A 25,177-nucleotide genomic window follows, 5' to 3' on the forward strand; every position below is an offset into this window, starting at 1 on the left:
GAGCTGTCACCAGTCCAGTAAAGTCTTGAAAATGTTCAAGAACATGCAACTCAGAGAGCTCAAAATACAGCGTTCTCAAGGTAAAAATCAGGGCACTCATCATCTAGAACAAGTCTGAAAAACTCTGTAGAAAAAAAGAAAATAGTCTGCTGAAAGTACTCAGCCTCTATCAAGATGTCTTGACATTTTTTAAGCCAAAATCTTGACTTAGTAACTGAAGAATTAATCTGGAAGCAGAACCTCTTCATATGACATCTCTTAAGAAAAACCTGTCTTTATTAATCCTTGAACCAAGCCTTTATGGCACCAATTTTCAGTTAGTCAGATAACCAGAAAGCCTCTGCACTGCAGAACTCCTGGGTCAGCTTTCCTTAAGGACAAAATACAAACTGGGGCATCATCATTCTCTACAGAATCATCAATAAATCCCTCCCAAATTATTATTCCATTACAGCTGCCCTGTGCTGACATCAGCAAACCAAAGATATTGCTCTGACTTCCATTAAATCATTTCCCTGTGAGGTAGGGAACATGGATTTTATGAATACCTGAGACTGCAAGCTCCTACAGAGTTGTAAGAATCAGGCTGTAACTAAAGACCAAAGGGAAGATTTGGGAAGGGAAGGGAAGCAGTGAAATAAGGCACCTACCTGGAATGCTGTCTCCTCTTCACAGGATGGATCTGGCCATCACTACCATGTGAGAGCAACATGTACACAACAAACACTGCTCTGTGGTTCCTGCATTTGCACTAATGAAATATCAGCTCACACTCTGTCTCAGAACCATGAAACTGCTTCAACATTGCTGCCTCAAAATCCAGGTGATGCAGAAATCCTGCAATGTGCTCAGATTCCAGGTGAAGGGAAGGCAAGACTGGTTTTACACTTGTAAAACAGATTCCCTCCTCTGTTTTCAATTCATTACAGGCACTTTTCAACAGCAAGTTTCAAAATATTAGATAGCATTACTGAGAAAGCTACTACTTTTGTATATAGAGGAAATCAGCAATCTACAAGAAAAAGCAGCAATTTCACCATAAATAGGTGATACATTGAAAAGAAACATTGACACATTGAAAAGAAACTGCCCAGGTTCCCTCACTTGGATAATGACACGATCCACAATTCCAAAGGAATTAAATCATTATATGAATGATGGATGTGTGCTATTTCACACGTAAATCTGAATGGTTTCACACATTTATCTGCAATACAGTAACACAAACGAGGCTGCTCTGCACAGCCAAAGTGAGTCACTCTGCACCACCAGATCTCCCCAATGTGAGATTCCATCACCAGGGAGGAGATGCTCCCACGCCTCCAGAATCTTCCACACAGCTGCAAGCACCCCTGGAATCGGCTTCTGTTCCCCAGGTGTGGGGGTGAGGGGAAGATGGAGCATGTAAAGCACAAAATAATTCAGTTCCCCTAAATGGAACAGCAGGACAGGGTGGAGATCCTGCAGTCACACACTGCATTAGCTCCTGCTGCTGTTTGCACCTTGTCTTATGTGAAAATGTGCCAAACCAAATAGTAAAAATAGTGTTTCAGTCTGTCACTTCCCCAGCCTAATGATCTGCAAATCTTCCATCCCAAGCACCTAAAGTTATTGGTATATAACATTCAGCCAAGGTAATATCAAAATATATTTTATTCTGGACCTCTTTCAGATCTGATTCAAATTACAGTTGTCAAAGCAATACAATGCAAAGGGAAACTGCAACAGAAAATGTGCCTAGAAGGGATATAAGGGCCTTGGGGACAAATCATTGTGATGTAGAACCAAAATACATCATAAAGTGTAATTAACATGGTCCAGGACAGTATAGAACATCTATATCAGTCTTCTTTAGACAATAATCATGAAAACTGAACAATAAAAGTCCTTTAAACAAGTACAAAAAACTGTCATGGGCTGGTTTACACTTTTACAACAGTTGTAGTTTAACTGGATAACTGAAGAAATGATGAAGACATTTTAATCCAGTGCTATAGGTAGGCTCACAGAATTAGACCCAAAGGATTTGTAACTCCAAATGAAACCATTACAACTACAATGTCAATGTCAGGAGAGAGAGAAAATTACTTCTGTATTCTAGAATTACTGTTCTGCACACTGCAGTCTGTTGAGGACAAGATTGCAAAGTACACTGGACTAGCAACAACATGCAGACTGTTTTCTTGTATTTACCCACAAATGTCAAAAAACATTATGAAGTAAAAATGAATGATTATTTAAAAATAAAAAAAAAAAAAACAAAAACAAAACAAAAACATGCCTCAAGTTATTGTCAAGCTTCAAACTCAAAGGCAGAGAAAGCGAATTATGTACTCAAAACTACTGATCTGAAGCACTATTAACACTAAATCTGCAATCCACTCGAAATGGCAGATTCTCTTGGTTGGTCTGCCTCCCACCAGACTGACAGTGAAGACAGTCACACTTTCGCAGCTCGTGGTATTTCAGAGCTTTCTCTAGAGGGAGAAGTGAGACTGCTCCATGTCTCCCTCCCTACGGAAAATGTCAGGGATCTCGATGGAGATTGACTGCTGTCTCCCGAAGCCGCATTTGCTGCTAACATGCCACAATGTTGCTTCTGCTTTCTTCAGGCGTCTGGAGAGGGTGGGATGCTCCCACCGGGGAATGGCTCTACAGGGCTTTGGGAAGGGAGGAGCTATCCTGCTCATCAGCCAAAAAAGGGAACTGGGCTAAATCCAGCGGGCCCTGCTCTGGCAAAACCCCACGGGCACTGGGGACCCTCGGCTGGAGGGGATGAGGCTGATTTTATCCACATTTTATCCACACCGGGGCTCGGCACAGCCAGCGCTCGCCTGGCGAGGGTGAACTGAGAGAATGGGATTCCTGGGGGAGCAAAGATTGGAAAAATCAGATCCCGAGGCTGCCCTCTTCTCTGAACAGCCTTGTATTTACAGGCTGAACCCCCCAGTTTGCAATGAAGCTCCTGTAATGAATTAAAGGCGTCAGCTGCTGAGGTGGCTCTGCTGGCACACCGGCACGGCCGCCCTGTGCCGCCCACTGCTCTCCCTAAACACAAAGGACATTCCCCATCAGACGCCCCAGCATGAGGTAAGCAGTGTAAGGAAAAAGGAGTGCTTTCTAAAATGAAAATCAATTAAAATTGGTAGAAATCTTTGGCCTTTCTCTCAAGATGCATTAAAGTGTCACGAAATCAAGAAACATGCTTCGAAATGCCATGTCGTTCTGACTCTGGTAACTACTACCTCCCCTCCACCCAACCCAGAAAAAGAGGCACTTTTAGTGTTTCATATAAGATTTCCAATCATCTAGTAGACATGCTAAATAACCCTGCACAATGGTAGTCCCAGAATAAACTCAGTTTATCAACATTACAAAGAGTCTAAAAAAGCTTTTATGAAGACCTAGATATTCTCTTAACTACACTAAAAAGTCCACTGGTTGGGAATCTTTACATCAATTTAAAAATGCAGAAAAAGGTGAAGTAAAAATAGAAAAAGACGAACTCTACAGAAACCTGGATCTGGTCATGCAAAAATGACAAACGGGATTCTGAGATGGATGCACAGAAAGACAGCAAACTCAAGAGCAGTTCATTTCTTACCCCATCGTTAATTCTGAGCCCAGCTTTTCCCCTTCCTTTTATCCTCTGTTTGGATATTTGCCTGTTATCATGTTAAATTGATAAAAATAGGAACAACTCCATCTGTAAGACTGTGTAGCGTGTACGTGCATGCTCAAAGTCAGGGCCTTGCTGCCATTTGGCTTCCCCTTTGAAAGGAGCAATCTGGACAGTCTACCCCACCCTGGAACACGAGGCCTTTCTGCTATAAAAACCAGCGATTAACGTCAGGGTTCTGTGGTGTTTTTGTCTGGTTTTTGGTTGGCGGGGTGGCAGAACGCGGCGCGCGGCGGCTCCGGGCGAGCGGGAGCAGGAGCAGCACTGTGGCATGACAGCTGGACAGCTACGGCCAGAGCTGGGCCTGGGGACACGGCCTGGGGACCCTGCCTGGCCTGGGGACCCTGCCTGGGGACCCTGCCTGGCCTGGGGACCCTGCCTGGCCTGGGGACACGGCCTGGGGACACGGCCTGGGGACCCTGCCTGGCCTGGGGACACGGCCTGGGGACCTGGCCTGGCCTGGGGACACGGCCTGGCCTGGGGACACGGCCTGGGGACACGGCCTGGCCCCGTGGCAGCGGGACACCTCGGCTCGGGGACGCCGGCCTGGCCCCACACTCCAGCCCATGGAGCCAACGTTGCTGACAGCCCTGCCTGGACACGCTGGAGCTCTGGTATTCTCTGTTTCTGAGTGTGGGATGCTATGCTGAAGCAACTAGAATTGCAACCAAAAAAACAGCTGATGATTGAGAAAGAGGAAAATGGCAACACCCTAAAACATGGCTGTGTGATTTTGCAGCTATGTCACAGAATTCCACCACAATTCGGTTTAGATTGGCTGAAAGAATCATCCAATAGCTTTTATGAAAATGAATAAACTGTCCATATTAAAATACAAAAGTACTATCAAGAATCACTTCTGACTTTCAGATTTAAATTCAGTGCAATTGACAAATGCATTGCTAAACGAAAAATGCAGCTTAAACATACTCAAAACATTTGTGTCTATTCCTGGGAGCACAGTTTAAAATTATTGCACAGAATTTTTTTTTATTTTTATTTTTTTTCATTAAATGACAGAGGTCAGCCACAGTCATGGACCTCCAGCAATAAAAGCAATATTTCAAGTGCCAGACACTCAATATATTAGGTTTCCTACATATTGTAACTCACAGGGTAATTGCTCTAAACATTTGCAATATGTTCCAAAACCCTAAAAATAGCTGGCACAGAACCACCACAGATAACTGTCTTTATGGATATGACTTGGTGTTGGTTTTAAATGCTGTGTATGATAGCAGTATAATCCTGGGCTGTATATAAACCATGTATTATTGTTGACTTGTCTTAACCACTGGCAAATTGCTACCCTACCTTAGCCAAACTCAGACTTGCTTCAAGTCATGTTTATTTCATGGAAATAGCAGAAATCGATGCCTAAAGAACAATGGTTAAATGTCAAAGCTGCATTATCTCAATTAAATGAATTTATACTTAACTTGGACAGGGGAAAAAGAACCCCAAATGAATAAAAAAATAGGTTAGAGACTAACAATCATAAGTCACAAAATTAATTGTGATTGAAATAGTGTTATAAAACCGATAACTTTGCAAAGCTCTGTAATATAAACCATTCCTTAAGTAAAATGTCTGTGACATAAATTTGACAACCTCTCTTTTTATAAATTTACACTCTTGGAATCTTATGCAAGACATGATGCAACCTTTTTGACTACACATACGCATAAACACAACCTCATGCTATCATTTACAAATAAAATCACTATTAGTATACTTTTAATCACATGAGCAGAAAAAGGTTTGCCATATACATCTGTCATTGTAAGAAAAATACTTGATATTGTAAACAGAGTAAAAGACACTATATAGTAGTGATTATTAAAAAAATAGCAGCTTACATCTACCCTATATTTGGAAAAAAATGTAGTCACAAGATACAATAAACTGCAGGACTGGAGCAGCAGGGGAATTAGTGCAAGTATTCATCTTTTAAATAAGCTGAATCACTGCTATTAAAATAAACTTGAAGCAAGTCCTCTGTTTAAGATCTTTTTTCTTTTAAATCTAAGGTAGTAAACATTTTGCCTCTTAATGGCAGTGTTATCAAATATATGCCAAAGATTTTATTTTAATAAAGAAAAATTACATGAAATACTTTTAATACTGGAGTTTGGTTACAATTATACATCTAAGCTCCTACAAATAATGATGGGCAACTCTCAAAGAAGCTGTGGCATGAACCCTTGTCCAGAAAGATCTTAACCTCTTAAACAAAATCCCCCAGCTATACTTTGCTCCTTTTCACAATAGTGCACAATTTAACCATATTTTAGCTATGGTCTTAAAACAACAGAAGATGCATTTTTCCTCTTTATTTTTTTTCTCCTTTTTTTTTTTGCATCCCTGTTTGTTTTCTTTTACCTGTGTTTTTGTGCCCTTCTATTCTTACTTTTGGCAGAATTATGTCCCAAATAAGAAATTACTGCATTTCAGCCATGTCACCAGAAAATCAAACATAGCATTATACCCATTTCCATCCTGCTTTGTAGATGAGAAGGACGTGGAATATCACGCTGCAAAGAAGGATTTTTTTCTTTCTTCTCTCTCCCTAATCCCTTTTCCACCCTCCCTCTGTTCACAAAATTGTGCTCTGGGAGCCACAAAATGTACCAAACATTATCAGGTTCAAACTACCTCTTCAAAGAATGCATCAAAACATGTTTCAAAGAAATGCCTTTTTTTTTTTTTTCCAAGGTGAAAAAATATAAACAAGAAACTAAATCACTCCCTTACTTCATGCATCCGTAAACTTAACCAAAACAAAACAGAAAACCCAATGTTTAAAAGCAAAGGAAAAAAAACTACTGCTGCAGATTTCTGTAAGTCCATTTTCTCTGTACACACAAACTGCTCAACTACTGAGAAGGAAAACAAAAACACCCCACAAATCCACGTGAGAATGGATCTCATGGGGGAAGGGGTAATGAAGGCTGCCATTAGTATCTTCTGATTTTGGTATGTATATGGGTCTGCTCTTGTATATGGTATATTTCTCTCTCTCTCGCTCTCTTCTGTTTTTCATATCCAAAAACCTTTAAATGTTATTTTGGGGCACAGCAGATTCCAGCACTTGGTGAACAGGATTCACAAGCTGTGACAAAACTCTGTCATCCTCTTCAGGGTGTAATTTTTTTTTTTTTTTCCTTTCTCCTCTTTTTTTTTTTTTCTCCTTTTTTTTTTTTTTTATATACAGTATATGTATATATTTCTTTTACATTTGGCTGTAGTGGACTGGCCATGGTTCGATTGGGACTATAGCAGTACATGGGTCAGGGACAGTCATTTTGGCTATGTACACATTCATAGTCGGTCCATGGCTTCCAACTAAGAGCGCTATTTCCGGAGGTCTAGTACACAAACCTGCAAAGAGAGAGACACACATGCAGCAGCTGCACAGCACCACGGGCTCCCACAGCTCTGGGGGGAGCATCACAGCAAAAACCAACACGTGGGTCTGGCAGCTTCACCTTGGATCCATTAACAATGATTAAATAATATCAAAGTGAACAGGTGAGCCATTAATGAACTAAGGCACTGCTGCCTTCAGAATTACAATCAGAGCAGCAACAACATTTTATGCAAGCTGTTTGTCTGTTATTTAATACTGTGAGGCTGAGAACTGACTCTAATTTCATTTTATATTTTTACAAGTACTAAAATAGATCAGAAAAACAGTTAACGGTGAACAAATTCCAGTTTTAGTCTTCCCAAAATCTCCACTAAGTAGTGCTTAGATTTTTATATCTGACAGATCCAGTGCTGCTAGGTCTGTCAGATATAGAAATCTATTAGTAAAAAATAACCACACACAAGATAACACCAGGTGCAAGCACATTTAAAACAGAGTGGAGGAGAAGGGCTTTTGCTAGGGAACAATATAGAACAAATTAAGCCCAACATTTTTTAAAATATCAGAAATTAAATGAAAACAAATCTATTCCAAGTACAATCAGCCTCTTGGGCCAAATTAATTGGAGGACTGGAAAGGTTACACAGCATGTATAAAAAAGGGTCATCTGGGGGAGTGATAATCAATTTCTGCTCAGGATATGCCTTGAGCTTTTATCTTTTTATGATATTGTCTATACTTACAAGACTAAAATTATATAAAGAGCAATCAAAATTAATTCTCTAGAATTCAGGCTTCTTAAAATCCAGAACTTCCTATTTTTTGATTTGAACTCTAACAAAACAGCATTACTTACCAGCAAGGAGCATTCAGGAGGGAATTGCTTTGGCACCTGTGCTAAGATGCCACCTGAGACTCTGCACTACTGAGCTGCCAGGATGGCTTTTTGCTGATGCTTGTTAAAGGAAGCTACAGCACTTCAAAACACAATTCCCTTATCGGCCTTACTTTACTTTAATTTTGCTTTTCTTTAGGCTCTCCTCTTTCTTTGCCAACCATGGTGAGACAAAGGCAAGCAAAAGCCCCGGGACTGTGCTCCTTATGGAGACCCTGCACATTCCCACCCCACTGCAGCTCTCTGCAGGGCAGTGTCAGAGCAGCCAGGAGGGGATGCTCCAACACCCTGCAGTGAAATGACAGTGGGAGCATCCATGATTAGTTAAACATGATTTTATTCCCTGCTTTTCCTAAGCAAAGTAAGCAGACTGATATTTATATATAGCTGCTGACATTTTTAGGAACTTTTTAATTACAAGCATTTGGAAATCTGCACTTTGTTTTGCTGTTGAATGTAATGCAGAAGGTATTTTATTCCTGTCATGCATTATAATAATATCACCTACACTGAGCATCTTCCCTTGAAAAGGGCAGAGAAGGAAAAACAAATTTGTTTCCAAACCAGCCACACTGAACACACTGACACAGTAAGCCCCAGAAGGAACAGAAAATATAAATTGGAAATATCTCCACCTTCTGAGGTTTTTGGACTGGAATAAAGATATTATCCTTGAAATACCACAGCAGGGTTACAGTTGAAAACTACAGCTGAGCTGGCTGAATTCAACCTTCAGCTACAGAAGGAAATTTTATCTCCATTGTTGGTTAAAAGACTTCCAGAAGATGTTTGTTATTGGAACACCAACCAAGTCAAGCAACACTTACTGAACCATCTGAAGCACTTGCTCCAACTTTGTCTCCTGCTGCATTCCAGCAAACCTCAAAAATCCCTCCTGTTCCCCGATAACTGTGAACTAGGGCACCTGTCTAAAAAAGGGACAAGGCAAGTGATTAATACAACAAAATCAAGCACAATTTGTACATGTAACATTTCCCCACTGCTTTGAAAAGCTAAAATTCTCAGAGGAAAGTGGTCCAGAAGAGATTTGTGGACAGTCTCAGCACCCTGTTAAAGAAAGCGGCACAACCATTGCCTCTTGAGCTCCTGTGTTTGATGGGCAAAACTGGGGATGCTCACAACTACTTCCAGTTACTAAAATGATAAAATGAGCCTTTCAGAAATTTATACTCAATGTTCAGTAGCCAGAGATTGCATCCTGCCTGACAACAAGGTCTTTAGACTTTGAACATAACATGCCCTTTTTTTTTGCCAGAAATACAAAACAAGTAATAGTGTCCTTTTTGAGAAAGTTTCATAGAAATACTTTGACATCGTTATCTTCCCTCAATTTGCATTCTCGTTTGTCAGTGAAATTCAATGAAACAGCCAATCAGATTAGTATGTCTAGACCCAGTCATCATTTTTCACAAAAGCCCCTGTTTTATCAGGAATTTAAAGTTCACAGTTAACAAAGACAATTTTTGGATGAAATATATTCTTGGAGAAACTTTGTTCAATGTGGGGTTTTGTTGGTGTCAGTTTTTGGTTTGGATCTTTCTGGCATGGTTTTTTGTCTTTTTGGTTTTTTTGCTAAGACATTGTTAAGACAAGTATTACTTCACCACAGACAACCATTCAAAGAGAGAAATTAAATGTACAACCATTAAAAGAAATAATCTCAGAACAAAGAGAAAACCAATGTGTTAGCAATGATAAAGCTCTTGTGGCTGAAGTATGATGGATAAGCAAAGTTTGGAAGGATGGAAAAGACCAAAACACAAACTTCCCAACACAGACAAGAGCAATACCTGTGTATTCCAGATGTGTACACATTTATCAAAGGAGCCACTGGCCAGGTACCTGCCATCAGGACTGAAAGCTACACTGTACACAGGTTCTTGATGTTTTGTCAGAGTATGAATACAAATTCCTCTGTCTACATCCCATAACCTAACAGTAGAATCAAAGGATGCACTGCCAAGGAAAAAAAAAAAAAAACAGATTAATTATATCTCAATTCAACATATTTTTGTTGTTAATACAAATAAAATATGATAAAGTATCTTATGTACTTCAAAATATTCTGTGAACTTACATTTATAGAAAGTGAGGTAAAAAATAATGTTTAACAAGCATTTAAAACCAGGATTAAGTAGTACCTTGCTAACATAAGATTGGCATTTGGATTATTTGTTCCTGGTCCTGTAGGACTCCATTTGATAGTATAAATTTCTTTGTTGTGTGCTTGTAAATCATGGACACAACTGTCTTGTTTCATACTCCAGATCTATGATAAAAAAGGAGGAAAACACAAATTATTTAGCACAACATCATACTAAAATAGTTTTACATGTTTCTTCTGTATCATTTGCAGGCTGTTATCTTTAGGCCACTCAAAACATTTGCTATGATTGCTAGGTTTCTAGAGTAATTATGCCAAGTTTTATTCCAGGACCTCTCATTCTTTGTGTTCTAAGTCCCCAGTGAGGCTAATGAATAATAAAGGTGCTGCCTGTAGAAATCAAACTGCCTGAGTGAACTGCAAACCCCTTGAAAAGTGCAGGGATGAGAGCAGATGCTGAAATGAGAAGAGCAGTATGTAAATGTTCATGCCTGAGTTGATAAAATACCACGATCCTATTTTTAAATGAACTTCTTGCTACACAGACTGAGTGAAATAAAGGGATAGTAGAGAAATTTTCTGTTTTCATACAAATCCAGAGACACAAATACCACTATGGCATTTTCCTGACATATTAGTATTTGCATTGTCAGATTTCAGTGTTCAGTACTTCACAGAGGTCATTAGAGGACTCCAACTCCTGTATGATCATACTCAACAAACAAAATAACTTTATTCTATTAAGAGTTTCCGTGGCTTCTACAGAAGAGATTTGGGAAGGCTTTTATATGGCAGAAATTTTATATGGTCCTGAATGTTATTTTTAATGTCTCAGCAATGCTTTTAGCTCCTTTTTTGTTGGAAAAAGCTACTAGGAGCATGTTTAAGCTGCAATTGAGGTGCATGTGTAAACAAATGGTGCTTTTCAGAACTGCTGCTTTGCTGAAGAGGAAATCGATTTTCAATGTGCAGACAGAATTGAAATTGTATTTCCAGTTTAATTGATGGGATGAAAATCTACCTTCTCTTCCCAAAACTAGCATAGATGAAGGAGTCTGTATCAGCTGCCCTAGAGAATGTTAAGCTGTAGAAAGAAACTGACCTAGTAAATAAATCCCTAGGCACCTCCCATGTGCCTCCAAACCTGGTATTTATTCCTTCTGCCATTGAAAAGTAAGTGATCCACAAGTGATTAGTGATGTGTAGACTTAGCCTCCAGCACTTGGCTTTTGAGCTAATCCTGAACAAAACAATAACAGCCCGGGCTCCATTTGAAACAGCCACCAAGAAGTTAATTTGCTGAATCCCACAAATGCTGACACATTCCCAGTTGTCACCTCTGCTCCTGGAGAGGGCAGCAGCAACAGCAGCTCAGGCTCCAGACTGGAATTCATCACCCTGGAGTTTCAGCTGTTTAAGTATTAAATACCTGGCTTAAGCTGGCTATTCTGACTCCATGCACTGCCAGTGGAAAACAACTGATGCTCTCAGGGGTTTCCTCAGCACACTTGACTTAAGACACTTAACTTAGGAAAGGATAACTTGCTCTTCAGCAGTGCTAGACAGTGCTGACTGGAGATGTCTAGACATCCAGCTTTAGACTGGAGGCTTTAATGCTTAAGTGTTTGTATTTAGATAAGGTGATTTCCCTTGCCAGAGCCTGACTGTGTGCCAGCAGGAGGGATATGTGGCCACTCATTCAGCCATTCCCTGATTAAATAACAGTGAGCTGGATGGAATTAACTGACCCAAGGGCTACCAGCAGGACAGTGCTATCAATGTAAAAAATGTATCCTGAAAATCTACCAAGCACAGTGCTGAAGGTCCCAGTGAATGGAAAGCATCTGTGCCATGGAAGCAGCACAGGCCTGTCAGGCATGAACAATCTCATTTTTGCTGGTGGCAGGTTTGTAAGGATGTCGGGAGTGCCCTGAAGCCACATGTGTAAGCTGCAGTGTCCTCTGCACTCACAAGTTTGTCCCTGTTCTACAAGAAAGCACACAGCTGTGAATCTCTTGGAGGACAAGTGTAGGTGTGATTGAAAACTGCAGAATGACTCCTGATGAACTGGAAAAATGCAGGAATGCACATGGCCTCAGAAGAAACAGCATGCCAAAGATTTTAACTAGAAAGAAAGGGAAAGCAGAAGAAAACCAGGAAAGGAACAAGGCACCCATTCCTGAATGTGCTACCTGACATGCATTCCAACTTTACTCTTTTAACCAAAAGCAACCATCAAGCGTGACAGCTTAATGATTAATGACCTGATGCTGTGAACAGCTAAAAGCACCTAATAAATCATGCTCCAAGTCTCAGGCTGGCAGCCTGTAACAAGTCCTCTGGACCAAAGCTTGGCCCTGATTAACAAGGATTTCTAGGATTGCCTAACCTTGTTATATTAAAAAAGAACAAATATAGGACAACACAGCAAGTACAGTGATATTGCTGGGATATCCAGGCTAATGGCATGCATTCCAGAGCCTACAAAGACAAGGGGACAAGGGCCAGCCCACAACTCCCATTACCTTTAGAGTCATGTCATCAGAGCAGGATGCCAGCAGATTACCAGTGGGATCCCATTTGATTGCATTTACTTCATTCTAAAAGTGAACAATAAGAGTTAGTTGGAGTCCTCCCTTCCATTACAAAATGATAACTTACAAAAGATAAAGCTGGACAGCAGTTATGAGTATTTGCATAATTGTCAGGATTTTAACACTTAATTTTTATTCATAGCTTTGCCTACAATAACAACTAACAGCTTTTTGCTATCCATTTATCATATTTCCCATGCAGTCTTGTACACCACCTGGTAAAGTTTTGAAGTTACCATGCTTCTTCTCCTAAAGCTCACTCTTGTATCCTGACATTGGTAAAATAAGCTGCACATGGAGGTGAGAATTGTTCTGATAATCACAGAGATTGTGATTACCATAGGACCTTAACCACAACTACCTATGTGTGCCTCTACTGGCTGTAACCAATTACACCAGTACTGGATACTGGTAACTTTACTGACTCACAATCTCTCATAAATAAAAATATCACAGAGCAACCCCCTTTTTGCAGTACTTACTGTGTGACCCTGGAAGGTTTTGATGGGCCTATCTTGTCCTAGTTTACAAACGTGAATACACATGTCTGTACTGCAAGAGGCAAATGTGTTGTTACTCTGCCAATCAACATCTAATGCTGGTGCTAAAAGAAAAAGAAAGATATTTAAAGCTATGGTACACACTCTGCAGGAATTTGATGTACAAATTTAACATGCACCACCTTGGAATAAAAGCCAACAGGAAGCAATCATTAATTTTACAGCAGTTCTGAAGATCTACACTATGAACAGTAAGAAATGCAGCTAAAACAAGTCTTACACAAAATGGAACAAATTTAATATAAGTCATCATAATATGGAACATATGTGAAATCCAAGTTATGCAGAAGACAGTGCAGCAGGACATCAAGCTGTAGTTAAGTCATCTACAAACAAATCTCAGGAGTCAGCACAAGGAACAGGTTCCCACAGCTTCACACATCATCATGCATGAGCTCATCTCCACCAGCAGCTCCTGCTCCTGCTCATGGATGGGTGAGGATTTATTTCCTTTCTTAATTCCAGCATTTGTAAGGTGTGGTAACTTGAAGCTTAATCATGGGCAACATGTTCCATTTGATCAAGCCAGCTATTTATGGCAGACAGCACAGGGAGAGCTGCTTGGAGCAAATGCTGAGTTGATGTTTCTGACTGAGCTGATGTTTCTGTCATGGCTCTGGAAATGTGGCACGAGCAGATCAAGGAGTGGGAACGAGACACGCTTCTTAAAGGTCCCTCAATGGCACGTCTGCCATCCTCTCCACTCCGTTTTCCAGCTGATTCTGGCAGGATTGCTCAGCAGGCAGCCCACAGAGCAATTTGTCTGACCTCCTGCACTGCCACCCCAGCTGGCCAGGGAACAGCTTTCAGCTGGTTTGTGGCCAAACAATCTGGGACAGGGGAACAATGGGATACAATAGGATACAGGGTGGGATCTCTGCAGCAGGAGGATGACAAATGCAGTCCTTAGGTGAGAAACACTAATCCCTGTGGCCTGCCCACATGATTTGTCTGCCAGCATACTACAGAAAGTCAGGAATACTTGGATTATTTATCTCCTATGACTTTGTTGGAACTGCAATAAAACTGTGAGTTATAAAATCAGAACAAATCCATCTTTGTTTACATTCTCAATATTCCAATATGGGACTACAAGTAACCAAAGACTACCTGTAAGATTCTTAAATTATGCAAATAATCACCACAAGCATCAGATTCTAAAATTTATTTTTAAAAATAAAATTTTTGTCTTTTCAGATGACAAATCTGAATGATAAAATCAAGACTTACCAGAATGAAAAGGAAACTGCTGCTTGGCTTCGCCAGTGTGGGCATCCCAAATAATTGTGGTCTGTGTTAAACAGATAAATAAACAATAAACAAACTTGTACAAATTTCCCCACAACTACCACCACTCACAAGTATGAGAATACCTACCCTGCTCACCATCACCCAAACCTGCTCTTGATTATACATTTCTAGAGTTTGATCCAGTACTAAAAGAAATAGTAGTAGATGTACAGAAAACAGTAGAAAATTTAAGATTGCATTAGAAAGATGTTTAGCCACAACATTTTGGGGTCTAGAGGGAAGAAGGAGTTTGTGGGCTTTTAAACAGTTTTATCCCCTTAGTCCTATTTATATTCTCCCAATCCATTCCACAGACCTATTTTAATTTCAAATACTTGTATATTCAAATTGTAGTATCAGCTACTCACTCGTTCCTAAGGAGATGTTATTAACAGTTAGTCACATACTGAAAAATTTAAGGGTGTAATTTCATTCTATGTTGTTCTCTGCCAATACTTTCATAACCTGCTGGTTAAAGAAACCTTATATGACAAAATCAGTATCTTACCATCAGTATATTATATGCCAATAGCCCTGCCCTACCTCAATGATCAATGAAAATTTTAACACCAAATTCAATGGAAGCATGAACTGACCACAAAAAATAATTATGGAAAAGGAGCCTAAGGTTGGGTCACGCCCTCTGCTAAAGCAGAATATTTTTCAAAAGCATAACCTCAGTTTGTCTATGAAGTTTTATTGACTGAATGAGGTTTCTATTTCTTCCTTAATTATTTCCCTGCAAATGAAAGCCGTACTTCCACAAATATTTAAAAATTGGCATAACCATCACAGATGCCAAAAGAGTAAACACATCCTTTCCATGCTTTGAGACATTAAATTTTCCTTCCTTTGTGCCAGCACAAGCATTTATAAAGCTGGCTAATAAAGCAAACCAAGTAAACGCATGCAGGAAAAGAAAAAAAAAGGAGAAAATGTCCTACTTTACAGTGAGACTGCCAGTTTTAAGTGGTTGTACTGAGGTTGCAGTTTGCCACTCTAAGAGAGAACCTGTGCTGACTTCTGCACCTTGAATCAGTTACAGAGGAAAAAAATCAACTCTCCTTATTCTAGCTATAGTCTATTTGATTCTCTGAATTCACTTTAAGTACATTTCCCATCACTCTGTGCCCTTCCTACCATTCATACATAAAACCTCTCACACTAACAGCAGCTCTGAACTGGAAGACCTTGTAAACCTGAATTTGTTTAGAAATGTGAAATAAAACACAGTCAAACAATGAGCTCTGTGGCATTACACAATTGGCAGCCCCCCAGTCACATATATCAACTTCCCTTATGTTCCAGCTCTAATCTTTACAATCATTCTCAGGTTTGACTGATATCCAACTCAGCCTCGACCTACCCCTCTAGTACAATTTTTTTTCCTAAGGCTTTGCTTGAAGTGCTTCACTGAATTTAGATGGTTTGGTTTTACAAAGGTTTAATGTTTCTGGTTTCAATACTCTTACTTTCCAATTCAGACTAAGATAAATGGGAAGAGATCCACAGACACTGAAATCTAGGAAATTAAAATAGCTCAATAAATTGCTATAAAACCCAAGGGAACATAGGTATAGCATAACAAGATCTTTGTAAGCACATATTTACATCCCAAGCCTTTAGTTTCATTTACTTACTTTGCATAGTTTTGCTATTTTGCTTACAGTTAGATTATAACGGTGAAGGAAAGAATTTTAATTTTACCAAAGATTATCTCACCTTGTCCACTCCTGCACTTAAAATGAAGTTTCCTTTCTTGTTCCATTTTAACGCAAATATAGGACCTTTATGTTGCCCTAAGGTGCTGGCAAGATTACCTGAAAATTTATATTGATATGAATACATTAAAAAATAAAAAACTATGCTGTGAGCCACAATATAGGAAAATATATCGTAAATTAAAAAGTATTTTGCTTACCATCTTTAGTCCATATCCTTGCAAAGCCATCGTAAGACCCAGTTGCTAGAAGTGTACCTTCACTCTGCCAGCAAAAAGATTATTTGTTTATTTATTTTTACTGCTTAGGTAAAGCTAAAGAGCACAAAGCAAAGAGGTAGAATAGGTAGGATAGGATCTATGCATAGGATTTATGATGTTTTATTGATTGCAAGTTATTAGAAAGTAGTTCCTGAAGTATAAATGAAGTTACCACGCTGATCAGAACAAACATTTCAGGTGGTGGCACAGAGGCCAGCGCTGCTGTCAGTTAACACACACGTGGCCATGAGGGGCTGTGAGCAGGGTTTTGCTGGGAGCACTCACGTTCCAGTCCAGCGAGGTGACGTCCTTGTTGCTGGGCACATCCTGCCCACCCTCCCGGATGCAGTGCCGCAGCACCAGCTGCGTGGAGCCGCTCGTGCTGTTCTCGCTCAGGTTCCAGATCCGCGCCGTCGAATCGCCAGACCTGCACAACACCCGGGGCACAGAGATCCTGCTGCTCACACGCGGCCATCCCCTTCATGTCACAGGGACAGCCACATGTGCCATCATAATGACAGGCTGTAACATTGTATAACGTGCAATATACCATACACCGGTGACATACAATATGCTAATAATAGGCGACATTATAATATATGCTATAATATGCAACATTATAATATATGTGTCAATATAATATGTATTATCTATTATTTTACATACCATTTAACATAAACGGTATGTAAAATAACAGATTAATATATAATATATTATATATTATATATTATATATATATTATATACATAATATACAATATATAATATATATAGCTGTAATCTTATAAAGCACTATAAATAGTTTTTTATATATATTACATATACACATATACTTACATTCTATATATATTATACACACATTTTTATATGTTACATTTCTATACTTATATATTTTATATATATTACATATGCATGTAAGTATGTATATACATACATAGTATGTAATATAGAATAGATAATATAGAATATAATGATATATATGTGCTACACAATACAGTATGTGATGTATACTATATTATATAAATATATAAATTATAATTATACTCATATCTAATATATAATACATATTATATATAATCATACTTACATATTTATATAAATATAAATATTTATATTTCTACTTATATATATTTTTATATATTATTTATATATGGTAGCTGTACGTTATGGTACATTGATTTTATTATATATTAATTATGAATAATAAATTCAGTTTTAAAGCACTATTCTCTAAAGAACAAACGTCGTAGCATTTGATGTTTGGGGCAGGTGTTCCCTGAGCCTTCTGCCCTTCCTGTGCATAATCATCAATAACAATACATAATAACAAAAATAAATAATAATAATAATAATAATAATAATAATAATAATCTCCAGTGTGCCCCAGCACAGACACTCCACACACATGGGCAGTGCACATACCCTGAGGCCAGAAGGTCACTGACGGGATTCCAGGCACAGATGAACACTTCGGACTCGTGGCCACGCAGCACCACTGCCTTGTTGGGAGGGATTTCCACATCTCCATCTACTTCCATCATATCCGTGTGATTATCTGCATTACGGGAAACAACAGTAAAGAGAGGTGGATTTTACTATTTTGGGACGTTGTGACTCCTGTATGGGTCAGATTCTTCTGCCACGAGTGCAAGAATTCACAATTTATGTGATTCAAAAATTTGACAGAGCTGTCATGCTCTTTTATTTTTTTTTCAGTTCCAATTAATGAAGCACTATAAACAGATGGGGAGTTTCGAAGATGTGAGAAAGCTCTTCGCCCCTGTAAACCTTCACATCCAAATGGATTTAAATTTGGAGTTTCAGAATCAGGGCCAAAAGTGAATTTTTTGCTATGCTAAAAAATAAATGCTGTTACAAGTACTCTGTTGTTCAGGCCCAATACTGCATAGTACAATATGTTGCTAGTCTAGCTTGTGCTGTAGGAATACATTTATAACACATTCATTTTCAAAAATCTCTTTTCACCAATTGCAGTCAAACAGGTTTTAAATCTACATCTCCAACACTCCATTTACAAAATTCCTTTAATGAATATAATCACATTTGTTGATAGAGTTAACATAACCAAGATCTCAAACTTCATCAGCAATTACCATGGAATTATGGCAGTGTAACTTTCTGCATGGAAGTGAGATTGAAACCATATTGTTCTGCAGAACATACTGGGGGTAATTCAACTGACAAAACAGTTTTCTTGGCATCTACCATCAATCATTTTCTATTATTAAAAATAAATTCACAATGAGTGCAAATACAGAATGTAAGGAATGCTGCACAGTTCACCTGCTCCATATTTATTCACTGCGGTTAAAGAAATCATTTCACAGCTATTGCTTAATTTAGCATTAAGGGTTTCTGTCACTGCTTGTGCATGTGAGAAAATAGAAAGGGCTATTAAAACAGGAGTATTTTTTCAGAAAGAGCACCACATAAAGCATTGCTTCAGTCAGAGGATCGATGCCAGTCTGAAGTGCTGTACAGCCAGCAGGGGTTGCTGGTAGATCACATTTAACAGGGCTGAGATCCGAGGTCTACCCTTCCTCTAGCCAGCTCACAGTTATCAATACTCCTTTGAGATTTTGAAATTAAAGCATCAAAGTAGAGACCTCATTTGTTTCAGCCAAAGAATGTATTTCTAGCTTTTTATCATATATGCTAACAAAAAAAAAAATCTAGTAAAATCAGGCTGTAAAATTTGTACACGGCTCAATATTAATATTCTCTCAAAAATGCCATTTCTTCAGGTGTTTTTACAGAAAGAATTGTAACTCCCACACTTAAACATGCAATTCACACTTTCAGACGAGTATTTTTAAAATGACAGTTTAATGCCTGACCCCAACTTTTCCATCCTAAGTCTCACTGTAAGATAGTTCCTTTGACCAGTGATGACAAACAGAACTCATTTATTTCACCAATCACAAACAAAATGGAATTCATGAATAAAGCAAACCTGAGAGCAGTTGCATTGAGCAATTTTGAACAGCAAATAGTGAAAACTGATATAGATATAAGAGACAAGGAACACAGGGCTTGTCCCAGCAACCCTGACCTCGGTATCTCTAGAAGAGCCAGGTACAGCTCTTGGATCCATGGGTTTTACAGAATTTTTTGGAAGGAGTTTGCAGAACTTCACCAGCAATACTCAGTTTTAACCAGCCATGGATTGGCAGACTCCTTTCCTCATTCCTTGGACAGGACTCAATTTTGTTTTTCTTTTTATGCAAGGGAAGACTGGACTGTGAATCAATGAATTCAGAACTCCGACTCCTGCAACGCCAGATATCAAAAATGGGGACAAACAAAGGTGAGACATGATCTGCTCAAGTATGATCCATGATGAAGGAATTCTCTGCATGCTGAAGGGTTACTCCAAACTCCACATTTTTACCTCATTGTCTGAAAGCTCATACAATGATAAACTAGGAAAGGCAAACCCAGCTTAAAGCAATTTCTGTCTCAACTTACTTGCTATAGTGTGTGCTCCATTCTCCTCTCCATTTGCAGTATTTTCTCCATTTTTCGCTGATCCCTGTTGGTTGGTGGCAGCTGCAGCTGCAGCAGCTGCTGCCTGCTGTTGTGCAAGTTTGTCTCTGTAGGCCTGTTGTCTTGTCTGTACCACATCAGGCATCACTGCATCTATCAGTGAGAGAGACTCTATCGGCCTACCATCAAACAAGGTACCATCCTAAATTACAGCACAGGGAGAAAAGGAAAAAAAAAAGATAACACCAAGTAGGAATTAACATTACGGGCAAAGATTCCAAGCAAAACGAAAGAAAACATTTTGATTTAATATAATAAAGTGGTTTACATATGCTGCTGGAAGTGATATCTCATCATTGTTGTGGTCAGGACTGGAATTTTAGTCTAAAGTTAAGTGGCCACCATAAATATGCAAAAAAAGCCACTGCAGGCCTCTGGGAGAGCCTGTGGAATCAGAAGTTACTTGTTTTGAGTTTGCTGAATTGTCTGCTAAAGCAAAAAATTCTGTAAGCTATCTATGAATATGATTTCAAACATGAGTGGCTGCAGCAAAATCTAATGGTTTGTTTGAAGGGAGAGCTGCAAACATTGCAACTCGGGTCACTGACTTGTGAAGTTATAGTCTTATTAGACTAATACTTTCCATAAACATATTATCTGGGGAGTTGACTAGTTTTCTTCCTTTTTTTAAACTGTGCTGGCATGCTTTCAAACAACAAGGAAGAATTTTATCCTGAAATGGACAAGACCCAGTTAAAAATACTCTTATACATATGCTAGGGCTTTGTAAGGATCTATTTTTAGGGACTAGAAGGATTCCTTGCAATAAATATAGGGTCTTCTTCTTCTACTCCTATCACTTGCTTTATTTTTCTGAGGCTTCCTAAGGGAAAGGATTTGTTTCACTAGGACTGTGAAAACCACACAAACAGCAGACATAAGGGAGACTGGAAAGTGAGCAGAATTAATGGGGAAAAAAAAAAAAGGTTCCTTCAGTAATCTGACTGACACACAGAAAGGCTTCTCACCTTCCAGGCACAAATGAGAATGGAAATTGAGGGAGAGTGTCTGCAGCATCAGGCAGGAAGATACATAGCTTTCTGTACTGCTGGAATAACCATTTAAACATCAAATTTAACAGATCCTGCTCAAGATGAATTAGCCAGCAGAGGCAAAAGGCAAACTGGCATATACCTTCAGCCTTCCTGCCACAAATTCAAACCCCCTCCTTGGAAATCCTGCCTTTGGGCTCACATTACTTCGCTGTGATGACACAAGAGTCCAAACAAGAGCTGCACAGTGCTCTCCCACCTCCCTAATGCCTAACAAACCAAAAAATGAAGAGATTGCTGGCCTCCATTATTATCCTACTGCACTGGATGCACTAGAACCTTAGAGGAGGGTAAAAACTCTGCAGACAATGGACCTTTAAGCAACAAGTCAGAACACCATGGCTGGTGTTGTGTGGCTGCCCTGGGCAGAACCCCACCCAGTTATGTCACTCCACTCTGGTTCCACCACTAGAGTCGTGGGGAACACCAGCAGAAAGGAATCTGAAGTGAAAGTAAGTAGATAGGGTACAAGAAAGTTAAGCAAAAATACTGACATTCAAACTTACTGCAAAGCAAGGACACAGTGCTCCTGCAGGCAAGGCCTCCTTACCTCATTAATACTGACTTCTGCCTCTACATACTGCAGACCTTTCTGGATGATGGAAATCAAAGCAGCTGGTGGCACCAGAGCACCATTTATATTAGACTGGCTGATATGGCTCTCTATACCAAAGGTAAATGCTGAATGGGAAAACCCTAAAGACAAGGCAAACACATCAGAATTGATTTACAGACAGACAATGCTACTTGCTGTACCACAGTAGGACCTTCTGTTTAACACCTCTGCAAATTACACAAAGTAAAATGCTACAGAATGCTTCTAAACTACCAAAAACTTGTCAAAACACCTAATTCCCTGATAGTTTAAGTGTACAAAAGGAGAAAAGCAAAGCTCATATATAAATACAACAATTATTAATCACAGTATCAATGACAAAACATTTGTGCATGAATCAACATAAAATATACTATTCACTACAGCATTTAAATGTATTTATATGTTCACAAACTGCATGTAAGTATTGTATGATATGTAGTATTTAATAAAAATATATATATCCAAGACACAAGACTCACTTGCTATTTTCACTCACTGATTTGATACCCATGAAAGTTAAATGGATCTGTATGTGAACAGAATTCAGCTCATGCTGCAGTGCTGCCATAACTGTATACACTCTGCCATTCAGAGCTACATCAGCACTGTGCACTCACTGATAAAGAAGTGGCAAACATGGTGCAGCAATGGTAGCTGCTTGCTATTTATTTGATCACCTTGAAAAAGTGAATTTAAGCTACAGAAAAATAGTTGTTTCAGCAAGTTAACTATTGTCATGGCATTTTTTCTTCAACCACTTTATTTTTTTTTTTTCCTTTTTCCCTGTCAGGTAAGCAAGAAGCTGCCTTCAAACTTTCAAATGAAGATGAAGCAATTTTGTAAGTTTGGCTTCTATGACAAAAGCAATCTGCAACTGGAACAAGAGTGTGTAGTAGTTTTCAGAAAATTCAGGCAGAAAAATGAGGTTTTGCTTTCTTTTGACAAGTAGAAACTGTAAACTCTGCCATCCACCATTGCTTCTGGTGCTCCTCTCCTCAATTTGGGAAATCCATGAGCAGTGGGCATATGTTGCATCAGTCAAATGCATTTCCAACAAGCCTGAAGCCACCCATCAGCAATCACTAAACAAAAACTATGAATCAAAAGTTGAAACAGCAAGGTAAAATATGAAATATGTGTATATTTTCTTATATATCTATATGTATATCCAGTCTTAAGATTAAAGTTTATTTTTTGCTTTAATATGCAGACTTCTTTTATGTACTGCTGAGATCATATTCCCTCCTGACAGCTGACAATCATCACTTTTTCATTTACTGGGGCATGCCCTGACTTCCAGTCAGATCTTCCCATTCTGAATGTAGGCTGTGTTAAGCAATCAATATCACAGTTGTGAGTAAAAGATGATGTTGTCCCTTACAGAGCTTCACGAATAACCACCACCACAAAACTGCCTGAAGCCATATGGCTGCATCTAGAAACCCAAACATGCAACACAAACTCAAACTGCTGATCTGACTGGGCTGGGGAAGCTTTAAAAACAAGGGAGCACTGCTGCATTCTTGTGTTGTGCAGACACAGCCAGTGTGCAGGGATATGATAGGAAAAGGGTTTCTTTTCACATCTGACAATATTCAAGTGTCTTTTGCTATTTCTCCTGAGAAGCAGGAAATTCTGGCTACTCAGAAGGACAAGATCCTCCAAAAACAAAAAAAAAAAAAAGGTCCTGGAGGAGATGAGGCTTTTGGGAACCCCAAGGGTTATTCCTGTAAAAAAATCTGTTCATCTCTATTTAGAGTCAAGTGGTACAAGTCAGAGTCACAGTTGTGACTTCTTCCTTTGAAACTCAGCCACATCTGCCCTCCCAGGGTCATGTTCAGGCAAGGAATTTGGCTACACAAGACCAGCTGGCAGGAGCTCCATCACTCCAAAACAACAGGGAAAAACAGCATCTTGCTGATCTTTCTATTTTCTTCTTCAAGCAGCCTTGAAGAAAATGGTGCAAAGTGCCATCATCACCCTGCGGAGAAGTGATCTCCAGGAAAATGCATTTTAGCAATCGAGTGAGTCCTTGGCTGCTCGACTGCCATCTGAAGACTCCAAATGACTAAATCTGATTAAGTTACAGAAGGTAACTTGGCAGGAAATCACTCTCTTGTTGAGAAGAAACACCAAGAAACAGTTCAGACAGAATCCATGCCTACTGGCAAAATAATTAAATGAGCCTGTGTTTGCTAAAGCCAGTTGCAGATGAAGATCAAATAAATTATGCATTGTTTAATAAGCAGAATTGTAAAAACTCACCTGACTCTTGCAAGTATCTATATACCAGGAAGTTAACCTCATCACTGCTTATACTCATCTTTATTCCCAGTTAAACCATGAGGTCACAACAAAGGACACAACCCTGCAAATAATAAAAAAAAAGTAGGTCAATTAAATACTTTTAGTACCTAATAGGTATTTCCCAACAAATGCTATATTTATAAAGTAAGTAGCTCCCTGGCAGCATAGACAATGGCTTTATTTTATAATGCAAATAAGTCTACTGGAGTCATTAAAAAGTCATTTGTCTCACCACAAAATAAAGGTCAGTAAATTAAATATTAACAGGCTGGATTCTCATATGATGGAAGTTGGTATAGACTGAGGAACTCTTCTGTGTAATACCAGTACTAAAAAAGGCTTCCTATCACAGGTTTTAAAAAATAATCAAGTTTCATCCAATCTACATTACTGCTATGGAACACATTTCCTATAACACGGGTCTCTCTCTGCCTGGTTAACAAAGACCAAAACTTGGTTTCACATTGGCATCCAGGCAGGTTCTCACTTTTACATTCTTATCTACTCCAATTCTCAGGTATTCCTGCTCTAGTGAAAAGGTGCAGAACAGTATGAGGTACATCACAGTGTCTGTTCAAACAAGCCCAGCTAATCCCACTGAAGATTAGAAAACATCTCAGCCATACCTTTTGGCTTTGCAAAAGTAATTCTTGACAGTAGAAACAAACTTTAAACAGTTCATTTTAGTAACATTTCCCTAGGGTTTCAATCAGTGCTTCAAAAATATCGATAGGATATATATTTACACACACACACACACAATTTTTTTCTTGATTTTAGTAATGGCAAATATTTAGAAAGACAAATCATGTATAAGATTATATATACTTTTGATTATAAACTTGGAAAATATGAGGAAACAGCAGTCTTTAAGACATGAAGAGACAGAATACAGTATTTTTTCTAACTCAAAGTATCATTTTTGAGAACATTCTCATGATGTCTGAATGTCTGAAAACTCTGACCTTTCCAAGTAAACAAGCATAAACATCAGCTTTCAGAGCATTTTATGAAATAATGTCCACCTCCTGTTGCAATTATCTGTCCAGCACTTACCATCAGCAACCCTTCCCAGGTTTTTACCCAAATGACCACCCCATTGCTTCTCCTACACTGGAGTCTGAGAAGGCAAAGTGACCTCCCTACTGTTATTTGACAAA

The 25,177-nt window shown here is 39.0% G+C and overlaps 1 protein-coding gene across 2 annotated transcripts in view; it reads right to left on the minus strand.

The window, feature by feature from the left end:
• Nucleotides 1-6,876: 6,876 nt before the first annotated feature.
• Nucleotides 6,877-25,177, minus strand: part of TBL1XR1 (TBL1X/Y related 1) — a 103,172-nt gene continuing 84,871 nt past the window's right edge. For both annotated transcript variants that reach the window (XM_058030983.1, XM_058030982.1), the window contains 14 exons: nucleotides 23,976-24,078; nucleotides 21,663-21,808; nucleotides 19,983-20,202; nucleotides 17,916-18,048; nucleotides 16,780-16,921; nucleotides 16,435-16,498; nucleotides 16,236-16,333; nucleotides 14,454-14,514; nucleotides 13,146-13,267; nucleotides 12,595-12,669; nucleotides 10,107-10,234; nucleotides 9,756-9,921; nucleotides 8,772-8,873; nucleotides 6,877-7,060 (listed from right to left, as the gene is read on the minus strand). In XM_058030983.1, coding sequence (XP_057886966.1) covers nucleotides 7,034-7,060; nucleotides 8,772-8,873; nucleotides 9,756-9,921; nucleotides 10,107-10,234; nucleotides 12,595-12,669; nucleotides 13,146-13,267; nucleotides 14,454-14,514; nucleotides 16,236-16,333; nucleotides 16,435-16,498; nucleotides 16,780-16,921; nucleotides 17,916-18,048; nucleotides 19,983-20,202; nucleotides 21,663-21,808; nucleotides 23,976-24,033 — 1,542 coding nt within the window. In that variant the 5' untranslated portion in view covers nucleotides 24,034-24,078 and the 3' untranslated portion in view covers nucleotides 6,877-7,033. The remainder of the gene's footprint in view (nucleotides 7,061-8,771; nucleotides 8,874-9,755; nucleotides 9,922-10,106; nucleotides 10,235-12,594; nucleotides 12,670-13,145; nucleotides 13,268-14,453; nucleotides 14,515-16,235; nucleotides 16,334-16,434; nucleotides 16,499-16,779; nucleotides 16,922-17,915; nucleotides 18,049-19,982; nucleotides 20,203-21,662; nucleotides 21,809-23,975; nucleotides 24,079-25,177) is intronic.

The sequence above is a fragment of the Melospiza georgiana genome, chromosome 10 (genome assembly GCF_028018845.1).
Source record: "Melospiza georgiana isolate bMelGeo1 chromosome 10, bMelGeo1.pri, whole genome shotgun sequence".
Lineage (NCBI taxonomy): Eukaryota > Metazoa > Chordata > Aves > Passeriformes > Passerellidae > Melospiza > Melospiza georgiana.